The sequence below is a fragment of the Symphalangus syndactylus genome, chromosome 11 (genome assembly GCF_028878055.3).
Source record: "Symphalangus syndactylus isolate Jambi chromosome 11, NHGRI_mSymSyn1-v2.1_pri, whole genome shotgun sequence".
Taxonomy (NCBI): domain Eukaryota; kingdom Metazoa; phylum Chordata; class Mammalia; order Primates; family Hylobatidae; genus Symphalangus; species Symphalangus syndactylus.
In genome coordinates, this window is record NC_072433.2 from 127,280,183 (window position 1) to 127,298,037 (window position 17,855).

The 17,855-nt window shown below is 46.7% G+C and overlaps 1 protein-coding gene across 20 annotated transcripts in view; it reads left to right on the forward strand.

Moving 5' to 3' along the window:
* Positions 1–17,855, forward strand: part of PLCG2 (phospholipase C gamma 2) — a 178,017-nt gene that overhangs the window by 88,949 nt on the left and 71,213 nt on the right. For all 20 annotated transcript variants that reach the window (XM_055299698.2, XM_063612482.1, XM_063612481.1 and 17 more), the window contains 4 exons: positions 963–1,047; positions 2,604–2,687; positions 12,082–12,125; positions 14,724–14,796. In XM_055299698.2, coding sequence (XP_055155673.1) covers positions 963–1,047; positions 2,604–2,687; positions 12,082–12,125; positions 14,724–14,796 — 286 coding nt within the window. The remainder of the gene's footprint in view (positions 1–962; positions 1,048–2,603; positions 2,688–12,081; positions 12,126–14,723; positions 14,797–17,855) is intronic.

Consider the following 17,855-nt stretch of genomic DNA (forward strand, 5'->3'; position numbering starts at 1 on the left):
CTGAACCCCAGTGGCATTAAAAGAAACCTTTATTTTTTTACTTACTTATTTTTGGGGGTGCAGGGGGTCCCCACGTACCCTACATCCCTCTTTTCTCTTCACAGTGTCAGACTGGAGTCAAGCTCAGCTGGGTCTTTCCCGGCTGATCCTGCCAAGCCCATTCTGTGGTTGTGGTTCCTCTGGGTGGCAGGTAGAGTCAGTAGGAGTCTTGTTAATCCATTCATGTGTGTCACTAATTAGGTGACAAAGTGTTTGGCTACATGAAGAGTGTGATAGCTACTCCTACTGTTTACCCAAGCGTCATTGAATTTCTTCACTTCGACATTCAGAGTCCTGGGCAGAAAACATATCCTGTCAGCACCTATATTGGGCCTTTGGGATTTCTGTGGCATTTTGTATTGAGATTATCTGGTCATCTGACACCATTTTCTGCCCACACTGAATCTCCTGCAAGACCTGCCTCCATGATCATTCCTGAAGGGTGGAGACCAGCCCTCCTCACTGGGACATCACCTTGTACTGGGGATCTCCAGTGTAGGTGCCTCCTCATTGGGGCATCACTGTACACTATAAATCTCCTGTGTGATTTATACCCCTGGACATACCTGAAGGGTGGAAACCAGCCCTCCTCATTGGGGCATCACCCTATGCTGTAAATCTCCTATGTGACCCATGTCCATGGACATTCCTGAAGGGTGGAGACCAGCCCTCCTCATTGGAGCATCACCCTACCCTGTGAGTCTCCTATGTGACCCATGTCTATGGATGTTCCTTGAGCCTTGCTCATTGAAGTGTCACCCCTACCTTGCCTCAGTGTCTTGTTCCCATTTAGTGATCCATAAACAACAGTTGACCAGGCTCTCTCATAGAGGGCTGCCTGAGGTGGGAACTGATGGGAGCAGCTAAATCCTGTGCTGTTGAAAACCCTCAAGGTGACAGAGCTGGGTCTCCCTCTTTTGCAGCATCAGTCTCCGAGAGTTGAAGACCATCTTGCCCCTGATCAACTTTAAAGTGAGCAGTGCCAAGTTCCTTAAAGATAAGTTTGTGGTAAGTTTCATGGCTCAGCCTGGGAATTTTATGAATGCAGAGTGACTTAGCTTCTCTCATGAAGCTGTGACTTGCCTTTGAGTTCCGTGGAATAGTGCACAAGAAAATCCTTTGTCTCTAGAGTACATCTTAGTTCAGACAGAGGGATCATAGACATATCTGAGGACCACAGTCTCAATCCTAGCAGAGGATGTAATCAATAAAGACCATGTTTACTGAGCTGTTGGACTTGGAACATGTACCCTCAGACCTGTTTTCCATTAGTCCAGGTTTCCCTATTTCCCTGACTATACTGCAGCCCATTTTTTTCCCTAGTGAAATGAATGCATGTATATCTTTTGGAAAATACTATGAAAGATTCCTTGCGTAGGGTACCAGGACTGTGGCATTTTGTATGCAAGTCCTGGTAGTGTAGCTGCCAGAGTTGGCTCTTTTTTCTTCTTCTGTTTCTCCAACCATCCATCCTTCCATACATTGTTTAATTTATTTTGTTGCGTAATCAAGTTGTTGGTAGGTCTGGGCGGTAAAGCCACTCCATGAGTGATGGGATATAGTAGAGCAGGTGAGGAAGGATGGAGATGATGGGCACCGATTTTTGCTTACAGGGAAATACTCATTCTTCTTAGGAAATGAGCAACCCTCCATCCAAATAGCCCCAGTTGGAGGACTCCCATGCCCATTGTCAATATCAGCTCCATTACAAGGTTCCTTAGCAGAAAAAGCTCATTTCATGTTTGTATTAATGAGCTCCTGGAAGAATTATCCCATTTTATTGCTTATCAAGCATCCTTTGACCTGCCCCCAATATTCCACATTAATCCAAGAATAGAAAAAGAGAAAAGGGTAGGTCAGAAGAGGAGAGAGATGGGAGAAGCATTTACCATTGATTGCTACACAGTCGCCATTTAATTCTTTATCAAGTATTTACTGAACCGGGTGTTTTTCAGGTATGTTGTTCACTTTCACGGAAGCGCTAGGAGCGTAGTGGTGGTTCTCCCATTTTACAGATAAAGAAAACTGAGGGTTTGAAAGGGTCAAGGAAATTGCCCAAAGCCATAAAGCAATTAATTGGAGCTGAGTTCTGTCTCACTCCCAGTGCTTTACAAAATGACCTATATGTACGTACTCTACAAATATGTCTGAAGTTGTAAGTCCAAAGAGAGTGTTTTCTGCGCAAAAAAGGAGGAGTTACGCATCATGTCTCTTGGAAACCTGGCTGAGACTCTTCCCTTTTGGGGCTCAAAGGAGGGTCTTATTTGGTAGGTGTCCCTGTGAGTATGTTTTCCCAGACAGGGGGATTAGGGAACGTGTGGAGGGTTTTGATTCAGAGGAATGTGAGTTTGATTTTAGCCAATGTTGTAGAAAAGCCATGTTAAATAGCATGACTTTTTCCTTTCAAAAGCCGTAACACTGAAACAATGTGGTCATAGCTGTCTCTTCAGCATGCCAATAAAATAGCATGCAATTCCTGAAATAAAAGTTATTCTATAAATAGCATGGAGCCATTCTTACGGTGGACATCAAAAATCATGTGGTCACTTTTTTCATATTTACAGGAAATAGGAGCACACAAAGATGAGCTCAGCTTTGAACAGTTCCATCTCTTCTATAAAAAACTTATGTTTGAACAGCAAAAATCGGTAAGATGATTCTTGAGCAAGTGATCAAATGATGTTTCTGTATTCCACGTATTTCCAAGTCTGGCATGTTCCTAAGAAACCCACAAGAAGTGTTGAATCTCCATTTTAGTCAAGGAAATATCAATGAGAATGATGAAAGCATACTATTTTCATCCATTAGATTGGCAAAAATCTTTAACCATGACAGAGCTGTGGGGAAAATGCAGAGAAATGGTGTTCATACGCCTTCCTGGTGGAAATTGAATGGCCATAAGTTTGATTGGAATTTGATGTGAGTCTGTTAAAAAAGTGCAACTCACTCTACTGCATTATTTCATTCTGAAAGGAAATTTAGCAAATGGCTGTTATTCTTAACAGCCATCTCCAGATTGAGGAATTATATATATGTTTCTTCTTTTTACACGTTTGTTTGTTTGTTTGTTTGTTTGTTTTGAGATAGAGTCTCACTCTGTTGCCCAGGCTGGAGTGCAGTGGTGTGATCTTGGTTCACTTGCAACCTTTGCCTCCCGGGTTCAAGTGATTCTTGTGCCTTAGCCTCCCAAGTAGCTGGAATTGCAGACGTGTGCCACAACGCCCAGCTAATTTTGTATTTTTAGTAGAGATGGGGTTTCGACCACGTTGGCTGGGCAGGTCTCGAACTTCTAACCTCAACTGATCCTCCCGCCTCCACTTCCTAAAGTGCTGGGATTACAGGTTTGAGCCACTGTGCCCAGCCCTTTTTATACTTTTATTCGTATTTTTTATGAGGACATATTTTTTGATTAAAATAATAGACTATTTAAAAATTAAGAGGGTGTACGTTTTGACCTGACAGTGGCATCTTGGGGACTCTGTTTTATGAAAGGGAAAACATCGGGGCCTGAGAATATATTATCAGATTGTTTTTTGCAGCATTACTTATGCTGGCAAAGTACCTGGGCACCATCTGAATGTCTCTCAATGGAGAAATTGCTGGGTAAATTATGGTCTGTCCATACTATGTGACATGATGCAGCTGATTAAGAAGCATGTGTCAGTTCTCTTTCCGTTAATGTGAGATGATATTTGTGAGGAAAGCCAGCAGCTGATTTACATGAGGAGTTAGGTCTGCTATTTTGTTAAAAATCATAAAATACAGGCCAGGTGCAGTGGTTCACGCCTTTAACGCCAGCACTTTGGGAGCCGAGACGGGTGGATCATTTGAGGTGGGGAGTTTGAGACCAGCCTGGTCAACATGGCAAAACCTCATCTCTGCTAAAAATACAAAAATTAGCCAGGCATGGTGGTGTGCGCTTGTAATCCCAGCTACTCAGGAGGCTAAGGTAGGAGAATCACTTGAACCTGGGAGGTGGAGGTTGCAGTGAGCTGAGATTGCACCACTGCACTCCAGCCTGGGCAACAGAGTGAGACTCTATCTCAAAACACAAAAACAGAGAATGCAATAATCCTCCTTTTGCTCATTTTTATGAGCAGGGGGAGAGTATGGAAGAAAGCACCTCACGTTTAATGTTGATTTTGTGTGTGTGCTGGAAGGGGTTGGGAAGATGGGCAGGAAGGATAGTGACCTTTTCTTTGCACAGCTCATTTTCTCTGATATGTTCCAAGTAACATGTTACCTTTGCAATAAAAAGTTCCATAGAACATAAAGTTTTAAAATTGAGACTATTCTGTGCGATGCACCTAGCACAGTAACTGGTAGGTGGCACACATTCAATAAGTAGGGGCTGCTGTTGTTGCTGTCAGGAAAGGGCTTTGCAGACTGCAAAAGAGCTCCCAGGGAAAGCTGTGAGGCTGTGGGGAGTACCTGGAACTTGGAGTCAGGTGGCTGTGGTTTCTCCAGTTAGTTGCATGATCTTGGATGAGCCACTGACTGCTTCTAGCCTCAGTCTTCTCCTCTGTGCAGTGGGAGGTTGGGAGTGGTGAATACAGGCATTTTTCAGTGATGAACATGCATGTCGCTAGAAGACAGTCATTAATTTCTTTCTGTATGCAGGACTCTGGGCTGGCCACACAGGCCACTTGATGGGTGACCACTGGCCATGGGACTTTGGATGTTTCTGAGGTAGAGAAATGGGAGGGCCATTTCCTGTCTGCCCAGATTTGGGGAAAACTTGTTTCATAGAGTGGATCATTGAATTGCAATGTGTTCATTTTTTCACGTATATAATAATTACTTATTGGTTTGCCAAATGAAATAGAAAGATTGCAGGCTTGGGAGTTGGGAGAACTGGATTCTAGACCAGCTTGACCTCTAACTGACCAAGTGATGTTGGGGGAAGCCATCTCTGTCCTCTCACTTAGCCTTTTCTATAAAATGAAGGTATTAAATGAGATCAATGGTTATAAAACTTTTAAAACTCTTTAATCCCCTCTTCTTTAAACAGGAAACTATAACAACCACAACAAAAACCATGATTCATAAAAGCTTATCAGAATACTTTTTAAGGTTAAAACCTGTAACTTTAAAAATAGTCCTTGAGAACAGTGACATGTGTCATTGAACATAGAACATGTTATAGAACAATGACGACAGTGTGCGTATGAAATTCGGAATGATGACAATTGTCATCTTATGCAATTGACCAGGATTGAGAAAAACTCGATTTACTCAAGATAAGTAGTTGCAAATAAGTTTTTCTTTTTAAAATAGTTTACCTTGAAATTTCAAGATGCTGTGTTATCAGACAGATGTCAGGCAAAGTTTGAAAATAAGATTTGCACATGGCTGGGAGCAGTAGCTCACGGCTGTATTCCCACCACTTTGGGAGGCCAAGGCAGGAGGATCCTTTGAGCTCAGGAGTTTGAGACTAGCCTGGGCAACATAGTGAGACACCGTCTGTATTATTAAATAATATTAAAAATTAAAAAAAGAAAATTTGCGCGAAACTGTTTCACCTGCCTGCAGATTAACCCGTTCGTTGATGGTTTCCACTGTGGTAAAATTCCACATAAGAGGTATTTCAACCTGTACTTTAATTATGGCTCTTATTAAGGCTAGTCTGTGTGTTTGTGTCTATGAGGGAGAAACATAAATTGGAATCAGAGTTTTACAGAATATCGGAACTATCTGGGGTGCCCTAGATTGCCCCGTGTGGAACTTTGTATGGGAAAGATTCTGCCGATACCAACGGTTGACCCCTGGTGGCCAGAATGCCACATTGAGCCTGCACCTGGTTGTACTTCATCTAATGGTTTAAATATGTTAAAAATTAATTGCCTACGTTTAAAACTTGAGAGATTGTATTATATATTAAAATCTAGATTTTTGGCTTCCCTTGGGGAAAAAATTGAGATCTGGCTATAAATAGGGTCATATCTCACCATGGAACGGTCCACATTCTCTGTATTGACCCAGCCCCGTACAGCTTTATCTGCTCATTTATGTTGCTTACCTGACCCCAAAGAAGTTTTGGTTTGGCAACCCTCATCTCCACTGTTTGAGGATATAACTCTCCAGTTTGGTGACTGCATTTTTAAAATTTAATTTAATGACAGATTTGAAGAACAAAGTCCCAGGCTATATAGATGGTTCCTGGCCAGCTCTAAGAACCTCACTGCTGTTGTGTCGGTAAATGCCCATCTCCTAACCTGTTAGCAAATTGTCTACTTCCTGCTCCTGGCTGGAAGCACAGGGCAGAGAAAAGTACCTGTTTTGTGATTTGGGGGGAAGGAGGGCATAGCTGGATTTCTGAGGCTCCTGCAGGAGACAGAGCTATTTATGGTGACTCATAATCCCCAGAACTAAATCCAGGGAGTGGGTTCCTGCTTATCAGTAGCCAAATGGTTTCCACTGTGAGCTTGCTAGTTACTGTTTGTGTCTAACCACCTGCCTACGTTGCAGCTCTCCAGCCTCAAAGTTTCCAAAAGTTTGGCAGCAGCAGGAGGATAAGAAATGTAATGTCACGTTTGTGTCTCCCTGGTGAGGGGATATACCTCTGACGAGGCTGTAACAACAATATCGTTAACGAAGATGACAGCCAACATTTTCTCAGGTGGACTATATGCTAGGCACTGTCCTATGTGGTTTTGTGTTTTTTTTTTTTTTTTGAGACAGAGTCTTTCTCTGTTGCCCAGGCTGGAATGCAATGGCATGATCTTGATTCACTGCAACCTCTGCCTCTCGGGTTCACGTGATTCTCCTACTTCAGCCTTCCAGTTAGCTGGGATTACAGGCATGCACCATCACACCTGGCTAATTTTTGTATTTTTAATTGAAACGGGGTTTCACCATGTTGGCCAGGCTGGTCTCAAACTCCTGACCTGAAGTGATCCTCCTGCCTTGGCCTCCCAAAGTGCTGGGATTACAGGTGTGAGCCATCATACGCAACCTGCACTATGTGTTTTGTGTATGTTTAATTCCCCCCTAGAGGCCTGTGGAAGAGCTACTGTTGTTATTGCCATTTTAGGGATTAAGAAACTGAGGTCGGGAGAGGTTACTTTGCTGAAGGCCTGCTTACTGCAGGGTAGTAAGCTGCAGAGCTAGGATTTGATTTTCTGCCCAACTTCGACGCATAGCCACAGAATACTTCTTAATTTTTGAATCTTTCGTATTAAAGAAAATGTAAAGCGTGTACAAGTAGAGAGAATAGCATAACAGACCCCCATGTATCATCAGCAGATTTCAGCCATTATCACCTTGTCACTGCCCTCACCCAAGTCTGTTTTCTCACATTTTGCAGCAGACCTCACACACCATATCAAGTCATCTGCCAATACTGTAATTTAATACCTGGCTATGTGACTGCTACTTTCCTACCTGCTGATCAAACCTGTGAAGTCCCCCGTGGTTACAGCATTCTTACATAAAAATAGAAAGCACTTACAAATAATAAAAAAGAAAATTGAGAAACCTGCTAACCCATCTGTGGTTGTCCCTATAATCCTGTAAGACATTGAAGGATTATTCTGCTGGATTTTACGTGGGTGCGAGCATGGGAGAAGTGAGTGATGAGCATTCTGTGATGATGTTTGTGGAGAAGCTCAGAGATCTTGCAGTTTATTCTCATTGTCGGTGGCTGGCCAGGGGAGAGTCCACAGTGAAGTTAGCAGATAGAATCTCTGGTTAGCTTTTCTTTTTCTTTCTTTCTTTCTTTCTTTTTTTTTTTGTTTTTGAGACAGGTCTCACTTTGTCACCACGGCTGGAGTGTAGTGGTACAGTCATGGCTCACTGCAGCCTCGAACTCCCTGGGTCAGATGATCCTCCCACCTCAGCCTCTGGATTACCTGGGACCACAGGCGTGTGCCACCATGCAGGCTAATTTTCGTATTTTTTGTAGAGACAGTTTCACCATGTTACCTAGGCTAGTCTTGAACTTCTGGGCTCAAGTGATCCACCCGCCTTGGCCTCCCAAAGTGCTGGCATTACAGACATGAGCCACTGTGCCTGGCCTAGCTTTTCTGTTAATGAGATTTTACCCTTGGCCTTCCAGGACCAAATGGTTCCTACAGCCTAAGTACCGCTGAGTGCGTAAGACCAGCTTCAGTTGTGAAAGGGCGTGTGCCTCCAGCCACGTGGGAAAACTCCATTCATTTCCCTCCCTTTCTTAGTGCCCTGGCTCCTGCTTCCGCGACCTCTGCCTCTTGCATGGCCTCTTGTCTTGTCCAGCTGGTAACTTCTCCTGGGGACTGACTCAAAGATGACGTTTCCGTGTAGCCTTTTAGCTACCAGAGGAAATTAGTTTATCTATTATTTTAGTCACTCATCCAGTAAATGTGTGCGTGACCCAAGAGGGCACAGTGGTTAACAATACAGCAGTTTCTCCTGACCTCACTGGCCCTTTGCTGGGGTGGAAAGGTTCTGGGATGTTGCCCAGAGTGACATAAGGCCCAGTGCAACCCTTGTCCCTTGGTTAGGTAGAATCTTACCACATAACCCTCCATGGTAATGCCGAACATAAATTAACTGCTGCCTCCACTGTGCACCCGTAGCATCTGGAATCTTCTCTGATTGCTGGAATCTCATTTATTGTGTGTACATTTATTTGCATGTGTAGTGTGGGACGCTGGATATTTACCAAGGTGGGCCTGGGTTGAAGTTCTGGCCCCTGGACTTTTAGGAGAAAAGTCCTTGCCTCCCTGGGCCTGTTTCTTGTTTCTTATTTTACTACCTGATGGGATCAGCGGGAGGGGTGACTGAGACTGTGACCATCTTGCCCCAGCTCATGGAGCCCGTGTTCATTTCCTGGGGCCGCCATAGCAAGTACTGCAACTCGTGGCTTAAAAACAACAGAAGTTTATTCCCTCACTGTACTGGAGGTTAACAGTCCAAAATCAAGGTGTTGGCAGGGCCACACCACCTCGGAAGGCTCCAGGGAAGGATGTGTTCCAGGCCTCTTGGGGCTGCTGGTAGCTGCCAGCAATGCTTCAAGCATTCCTTGGGGTGTGGGTGCCTCCCGGCTGCTGGTGGCTGCCAGCAATCCTACAAGTGTTCCTCGGTGTGTCCACGGCATTGCTCTTTGCTGTGCAGACACCGTCGCTCCTCGGCGTGTAGATACCATCGCTCCTCGGCGTGTAGACACCATCGCTCCTCCGCGTGTAGACACCATCGCTCCTCCGCGTGTAGACACCATTGCTCCTCGGCGTGTAGACACCATCGCTCCTCGGCGTGTTGACACCATCGCTCCTCAGCATGTAGACACCATCGCTCCTCCGCGTGTAGACACCATCGCTCCTTGGCGTGTAGACACCATCGCTCCTTGGCGTGTAGATGTCATTGTGCCAGCCTCTGCCTCCATCATCACATGGCCTCCTTTTATCTGTGTGTTTCTCTGTTTCCAAATCTCCCTCTTTTAAGAAGCCAGTCACTGGATTCGGGCCCACCGTAACCCAGCATGGCCTCATTTAACTTGATTTCACCTTGCAAAGACCTTAATTCCAAAGAAGGTCATGCCCATGGGTACTGGGTGTTAGGACTCGGACATATATTCCCGGGGCCACCATCCTACACATTATACTAGCTATAACTTCTTCTATCTTTAGAACGTCTTCCTTGACCACCTGTGCCCCATACCCTCAACTACAGCCCCATTTCTCTGCCCCCTTTAAAGTAACCTACTTCAAGAGCTGTCTACGCTTCCCTTCTTCCCACTGTCTCTTGAGTCTATTCCCGTCTTGTTTCCGTCCCTGCCTCCTAGAGCACTTCATCTTGGCACGTGACCCATCACCTCCGTGTGTTGCGAATCCACAAGTCTGCCCCGTGGTCTTTGTCCACTCAGCAGCATGTGTCAAAGCTGGTCACTCTCTTCTTGCTGTTGTAACTCGCCTTTGGGATGCCACACTGTCTTCCTTCTCTTGCCTCTCACTGTTTGTTCTCTTTCAGCGTTTGCGGCTCTTGGCTTTCAGTTGTTCTTTTTCATTGCCTGTCCTGCTCTGTGTCCCAGGGGCCGATTGTTGCAAACACGTTCCCAGGTGCCTATGTCAACGAGCTTCCGGTTGCTTCAACAAGCAGGGTGGCTGGGCAGGGAATGGCAAGGCCTGGCAGAGGAGGGGAAACCAGGTCTTTCCTGGTTCAGGGAAGCATCTGTGCTATGGTGGTACCTCTGCCATTGTCTGAGCTCCCAGAGTAGGGGAATGCGATGCGGGCTTTTTCTGTGCTTTGTTGAAAGGAATGTAAAGGAAGGAGAGGGCTGAAGAACTGCATGTGGTGGTCAGTGAGGGGGGCCACACACTGGGCTCCCTCCAGATGTAAATAAGCTGGGTGTGGGGCTTTGGGCTTGGAAGGGTTCTAGCCCCTGATGCCTTCAGCAGCAGGCTGACCTGGTGACCTAAGCAGTAAATGAGTCCAAATAGCAGCATACCCTGTCTAAAATCTGCACCACCACCCCTTTTTACAAAGAAATACCTATGCTGTAAATTACACAACAAAAGGAAGTACTTCTCAGTTTGCCTAAAAAGGCTAAGTTCGAGGCTCTTAACCTTTTGGTGGGACCTAGTCCTTTGAGATGCTGATTATGTCTCCAGAAGAAACACACACCCGCACAAACTCATGCGGACTCTCTCATGCTTCCCTGCTGCCTGCGATTCCCTTTCTAGAACCCTGATATTCCCCATGACCACTGATACTCCCCCTGGGCTGCAAGGAGTTCAGCAAGAGGACGCTGGGTCATCCGGGACAGGAGGTGTTTTATGTCATTAGCATTGATCGTGTGCTACTGGATACATTTCCATTTCTGCGGGTATTATTCAAATGCTTATCCAATCGCAGTGTCATTGAAGACTGTTGAAGCAAGGCTACCTGGGCAGAAATGGAAAAGATGTGGGTGTGCAGGATGCCTGTGTACAGTGCACAGAAAATGGGCTGGTGCATGTAGAAGCTGGAGGGAGGGGTACTCCATGGCGACCCCCTTGGTGGAGGAGCCCCTTCATCATGCAACAGTTGGCATGGCAGTGGGCTGTGAAGAGAAGAGCTGAAGCAGTCCGATATTTCTTTCGTCCTCTTGCCTTTGAAGATTAGAAATGCATCTTTGAAATACTAAAGATTTGAAATGTTGCCTGTAATCCCAGCTACTCAGGAGGCTCAGGAGGGAGGATCTCTTGAGGCCAGGAGTTCAAGACCATCCTGGGCAACATAGTAAGACCTGCATCTCTACAAAAAGAAAAAATATAAGCCAGGCATGGTGGTGCATGCCTGTAGTCCTAGCTACTCAGGAAGCTGATACAGGAAGAGCATGTGAGCCCAGGAGAGTGAGGCTGTGGTGAACTATGATCGTGCCACTGCACTCCAGGCTGGGTGACAGTGAGGCCCCATCTCTAAAGAAACCTGGCAGTGAGGGTGTAGAAAAAGGTATGTGTACCCCAGTGGAGGTGCCTATCTCAACTGTTTTGAGAGCACCTTGGCAGAATTTATCAAAGCAATGTGCCTACAATGTGCTGTGTCTAGGCGCTTTTCCTTCTAGGACTCTACTCCGTGGAAAAACTGGCACGAGTGGGCAAAGATAGAGAAATAGGCACAAAGGGACACTTAAAAATAATACTAGATGTAACAAAAATCAAGTGACATGCTTATTGTGGAATACAATGGTTTTTCAAAGAAAAGAAACAGGGTTGAGGTTGCGGAATAATATGTAAAGCTTGAAACACCGCAAAAAATTGTGAGATGTACGTAAATGACATAATATGATATCATACCATTAAATGGATATCCCTAAAACAAATTCTAGAAGGAAACCTATGAAATCCTTAAGGGTGACTGCTTTTTGGGAATAAGACTGTGGAGGGAATGAGGAGGGATTCTACCTTTTGCTTCTTAAGTTTCTGTTATATTTGAATATTTACAACTAACATCAACTAAAGTATTTTTAATGATCTTGTTGCATCTGACAAAATGATGCTTTCTTAACAACAACAAAAATCTTTCTGTTTTTGCATTAAGTGACTTGTCTAAGGTTCTTTTTTGTGTGTGTGCTTTCCATTTCAGATTCTTGATGAATTCAAAAAGGATTCGTCCGTGTTCATCCTGGGGTGAGGCAGCTCTTGTGTGTTGTTCGGGGCGGTTGTGCCAGACCTCGGTGCCTGGTGCCCAGCTGGCCTCCAGGATGGGATGACTGTGTGTGCAGGCGCTGACCTCCAGAGGGACAGGGGGCCTCTGCTGGGGAATTGGCCATCCCATGCCTGTGGCGTGGATAGAGATGAGCAGTAGCAACAGGGAGGTGTGGAGCGCTGGGAGGATGGTCCACAAGGTTCTGTAGAAAAGCCTGTGTGCCTCAGGGCCTCCTTTCCCCAAATGTGCCTCATGAGATGTGACAGGTTGATAGTTGTTTTTTTTTTAAGTTACAAAAACTAATGTTAATGATCAAATAAGTGAAAAATTCCCTGTTAAACATGTTTAACTGAATTAAAATGAGTTCAAGTGTATAAACTGCTTCACATGATGCTTGGCACCCGTGAGGGGTCACAGATAGTAATATTAATTCTAAAAAGTCAGAGTTGCAGGACTTATCAGGACATTCCCCGTGCCTCACGATTTCCCAAGTGGGGAATTTCTGAGATGTTTTGTGTTTCCCCAGCCAATCTGACTGGGAGAAATGTTGGCTTTGGAGTTAATGGTCTGGGGTACGTTGATCCAGTCCTCATTGGTGAGCAGCTTTTCCCTCTGTCACTTTTGAAATCAGAAACTCCAAGACTCCAAAGTATAAATAAAATGAATCTAATTTTTATACAGTGTGTGTGTATGTGTATATATATATATTTTTTTTTTTTTTTTGAGACGGAGCCTCCCTTTGTCGCCTGGGCTGGAGTGCATTGGTGCAATCTCGGCTCACTGCAACCTCCACCTCGTAGGTTCAAGCGACTCTCCTCCCTCATCCTCTGAGTAGCTGGGACTACAGGCATCCACCATGTCCAGCTATTTTTTTTTTTTTTTTTTTTTTTTTTTGTATTTTTAGTAGAGATGGGGTTTCACCATGTTGGCCAGTCTGGTCTTGAACTCTTGAACTCAGGTGATCCACCCGCCTCAGCCTCCCAAAGTCCTGGGATTACTGGCATGTGCCACTGTGCCCAGCCATAATTTCTACGTCGTATTTTAATGAAAAGCTTAGTGTTAGACCGTGAGGCTGATGGGGAAAGGTTAGAAATGTACTCATAATCAAAGACAACAGACTCCTGGAGGCTGAGTGTTTAGTAAAGGGAGGAAGCTCAGGGCATGTGTCATCTCTTACACCGTTTTAAGTAGATCTCTTTTCCCCAGGCTCCTGCAAGTGCTCCGGGAAACATACCCATTGCCCTGGGAAGCCCCATGTAGCAGAATGTACTCCCCATCCAACCCGGGGTGGCTCGTGCTGGCCCAGTGAGGCCCTGTTTTTCTGGTGGCCTGCTGGCCGAGGCGGGAGTCCTGCCTTTATTCGGAGTGTAGTGTTCCCTAGTGTTCCCAGCCTGATACCTGACCTCTGCTCGGTCCAGGGAAGTGTCTTTCACACTCCAGTTAATTTTGCCCTGATGGCCTGGAGTCTGGGGGGCCTTATCTGGCTCCCACTCCAGAGCGTTCAATGATGCAGGGAACTCTGGATCATGGCTTCTGAGGAGGCCCTTGGGTCTGGCTCGTTTCCTTCCTCGAACACCAGCTCTCCCTGTACGGGTGGGTGGTGTGTCCAGCTCTGTCTGGGTATTGGGTAGGCACACTCACGTGCCTGCGTTCCCGACACCTTTTGCTCTGCAGTCCCTCCCTCCGGCCTGCGTTCCCTTGCTCCTACTCCTCTTTCTCTCCTCCCCTCCCTTCTCTTTTTTCCTCGAGGCCACTGCATCTCTGGTTTCCTTGCCCGGCACTCTCTGCACCTCCTTCTGTCTCCTCGCCATCTCATTCTGGCTCCCCCCACCTCATTCTGGCTCCCCCCACCTCCTTCTGGCTCCCCCCACGTCATTCTGGCTCACCCCACCTCATTCTGGCTCACTCCACCTCATTCTGGCTCCCCCCACCTCATTCTGGCTCCCCTGATCTCATTCTGGCTCACTCCACCTCCTTCTGTCTCCCCCCACCTCATTCTGGCTCCCCCCACCTCCTTCTGGCTCCCCCCACCTCATTCTGGCTCCCCCCACCTCACTCTGGCTCCCCCCACCTCATTCTGGCTCCCCCCACCTCATTCTGGCTCACCCCACCTCATTCTCTGGAGCTCAAGTAGGTGCCTTTTCCTCAGGAAAGCCCCTCTGGCCCTCCAGGTCTGGGTTTGGGGCCCTCTCAGCCATCCCACTCTGCCCCTCCCTTCCCAGCCTCATCTCTTGCTACACTGCATCCCAAATGCCTGATTCACCTGTCTTCCCCACGGCCACACTCCTGGATGGGGCTCCTCTGAGTCCGGAGTCCACCAGAGCTATTTTCGAGCGGCTAAATACAGATACCAGGGCCTGCCCCTTGAGAGTCCGATGTCAGGGCCCCTCTGAATCCTTGTAGGTGAGGGCCATTGTGTCACTCACCTGTGTCTTCCTGTTGGCCAACCTGGTACCTAACACAGCGCCAGACTAAGTGGGGCGTTCTGGGTGGCAGGCTGCCCCATTGGCTGGCATCTCCTCTCGACTCCTCTGTTGAATGTGTCTGTCTCTAACTGCACCCTCTTTCCCCGAGGATAGGAACACTGACAGGCCGGATGCCTCCGCGGTTTACCTGCATGACTTCCAGAGGTTTCTCATACATGAACAGCAGGTGAGAGCACAAGGTGTGTGGGTGGCTGGGGGAGCTGGCGAGATGCTGCTGGGGACTGGTCTCACCCTTCTGCCGCCTGTGCTTACCCGGGCAACTGTGCTCACCTGGCCACCTATGCTCACCTGGTCACCTGTGCTCACCTGGCCACCTGTCTTCATGGAACGATTGCAGGCTGCCAGATGCCAGAGACTTCAGATTGCTGTCTGATGCCACTGAAACTCTGGATGAGAAGAGCCTCATGTCAGGCCTCTTTTCAAGGCACACATTGAGGACGAGAAGAGTGAGAAGATTCTAGGGCAGGGCAGGAGGGGTGAGGGCCTGAAGATGGGGCTGCACTCACCTGGCTGGCTTCAGCTTTTCTGGCATCATCTCAGGTGTCACTGCCTGGGAAGCCTTCCTTGACTGATGGGAGGATGGGATCAGATTCATCAAGCCTGCCAGGTCCCCTGGGAGATAAACTAGCACAGCTGTCCTTAAACAGGTGATGCCTGGGACAGTCTCCCTGGACAGGGTTTGCCTGTGGGCTCTGAGCCCAGCTATAGACTCAAGGGGGGGTTGTGTCGCGCCTTGGTTTTCCACTGTTGTGACGATGCCCCCAGAGGACACTGGGCAGTGTTCAGAGACATGGGTGGGTGTCACAGCTGGAGGCTGCTGCCGGCATCTAGCAGGTCAAGACCAGGGATGCTGCTAAATATCCTACATTGCACAGGGCAGCCCCCACCCCGCCAGCAAAGAAGTATTCAGGGCTGGGAAGGGGGCTCACGCCTATGATCCCAGCACTTTGGGAGGCTGAGGCGGGCGGATCACTTGAGGCCAGGACTTCGAGACCTACCTGGCCAACATGGCGAAACCCCATCTCTACTAAAAATACAAAAATTAGCCAGGCATTGTGGTGGGTGCCTGTAATCTCAGCTACTTAGGAGGCTGGGGCAGGAGAATTGCTTGAACCTGGGAGGCAGAGGTTGCAGTGAGCTGAGATTGTGTCACTGCACTGCAGCCTGGGCAACAGAGGAAGACTCCGTCTCAAAAAACAAAAAACAGAAACACCCCACACTACCAAAAAAAAAAAAGCCAAAGAAGTATTCAGCACCAAGTACCTATAGTGCTGAGGACGAGAAACTCTGTGAGAGTGAGGTCGACTTGAAGTCATCTTACCAGCTACACAGCCATGGACAGGTGGTTAACCCTTTCTATGCCCGTTTCCTCCTCCTTAAGTGGGATTAAGAGCATCTACCTCTGAGAATTGTGGGGATCAGAGACAATTGTATGGATCTGTGTGTCTCTGTGTGTGTGTGTGTGTACATATATGCGTACCTATTCACATATAAATCTAAAATTTTTGTTTATATCATTGGAGTTCCATTTACCTTTTTGTTTTTTTTTTAAATAGAGTTTATATTTTAGAGCAGTTTTAGGATTGCAGCAAAATTAAGTTCATTTACTTAAAAAACTTCTTGTCTTGCAGAACATTTCAAACATACACAAAAGCAGACAGATGGTTTAATGAACCACCATGTATCATCACTCAGATTAAAAATTACAAGGATTTTGCCATTTTTTTTGTTTGTTTGTTTGAGATAAGGTCTCACTCACCCTGTCTCCCAGGCTGGAGAGCAGAGGCATGGTAACAGCTCGCTGCAGCCTTGACTTCCTGGGCTCAAGCGATCCTCCTGCCTCAGCCTCCCGAATAGCTGGGACTACAGGTATGTGCCACTGTGCCTGACAATTTTTTTTTTTTTTTTGAGATAGAGTCTTGCTCTGTCACCAGGCTGGAGTACAACGGCTCTATCCTGGCCCACTGCAACCTCCGCCTCCCATGTTCAAGTGATTCTCCTGCCTCAGCCTCCCAAGTAGCTGGGATTACAGGTCTCTGCCACAACACCTGTATTTTTGTATTTTTAATAGAGTTGGGGTTTCACAATGTTGGTCAGCCTGGTCTTGAACTCCTGGCCTCAGGTGATCCACCCGCCTTGGCCTTCCAAAGTGCTGGGATTACAGGTGTGGGCCACCACGCCCAGCCCCGACTAATTTTTGTATCTTCAGTAGAAGTAGGATTTCGCCATGTTGCTCAGGCTGGTCTCCAACTCCTGGACTCAAGTGACTCACCTGTCTCAGCCCCCCAAATTGCTGGGATTACAGACGTGAGGCACTGTGCCCGATCCACTTTGCCAGTTTTATTTCATCCACTTCTAACTCCACACTCCTATGTCTCCCTACCCTTCCCCTTTCTTTATTTCTTTGCTGAAGAATTCTAATGCAAACCCCAGACTTTGCGTCATTTTGTTTGTAGATACTTTCGTATGTTTCTCTCACAGATAGGACTTGTTTTTTTTTTAAATATAGCCATAACACACCTCTTACAGCTTGTGCAATTAACAGTAATTTTTAAATGCCATCTGATACCCAGCCTGTGTTTGGATTTCACTGATAGAAGAGAAACTTATGAGTAGAGAAGACGTGTTTTGCACAAGGCCGCCCACACTGAGGGCTCAGGAAAGGGTCGTAGCTACCCTACTAGGCTGATAAATGGTGAATGAGAATGTTGGTGCGTGTTGTAGTCATCACGCCTTCCCAGTGCCAGGGTTGAATGATGGTGATCAAAAGATGGCTTTTTTGCCCAACCTGAGACTAAGTTTGAGGGAGGAGGTAAAATGAAGGTAATAAGTTAATTTTATTGGGCACAGTCACATGTTAGGTCTGAGCTGGTGCTAGAGTGAGGCAGAGAGAAATTCATGCACTTTTTTTCCCTGTCATTATTTTCCTTCCACTAAATTATTCAGTTCAGTAGGGACCGATTAAAGTTAAATTGGTTACATTCTTGAGGACTAGTGGCCTCGCATCGTGGAATTCACCACCTGGTAGGGAGACTTGGGCGTATAGATTTAGCCCCCCCTAGTGGTGGTTCACTTTATTACTTGTTTTCCCCAAACGGGGCCCTTTGCTGGGCTGCCCTTAGATCAGGGATTTGGGGCCAGGAGAAAGTGTAGGATCTCTCTCTCTGCATCTGGGGAGTTAGGATCCGAGCAGCCATGAGCATCCATGCGATGTTTGTTGGTCAC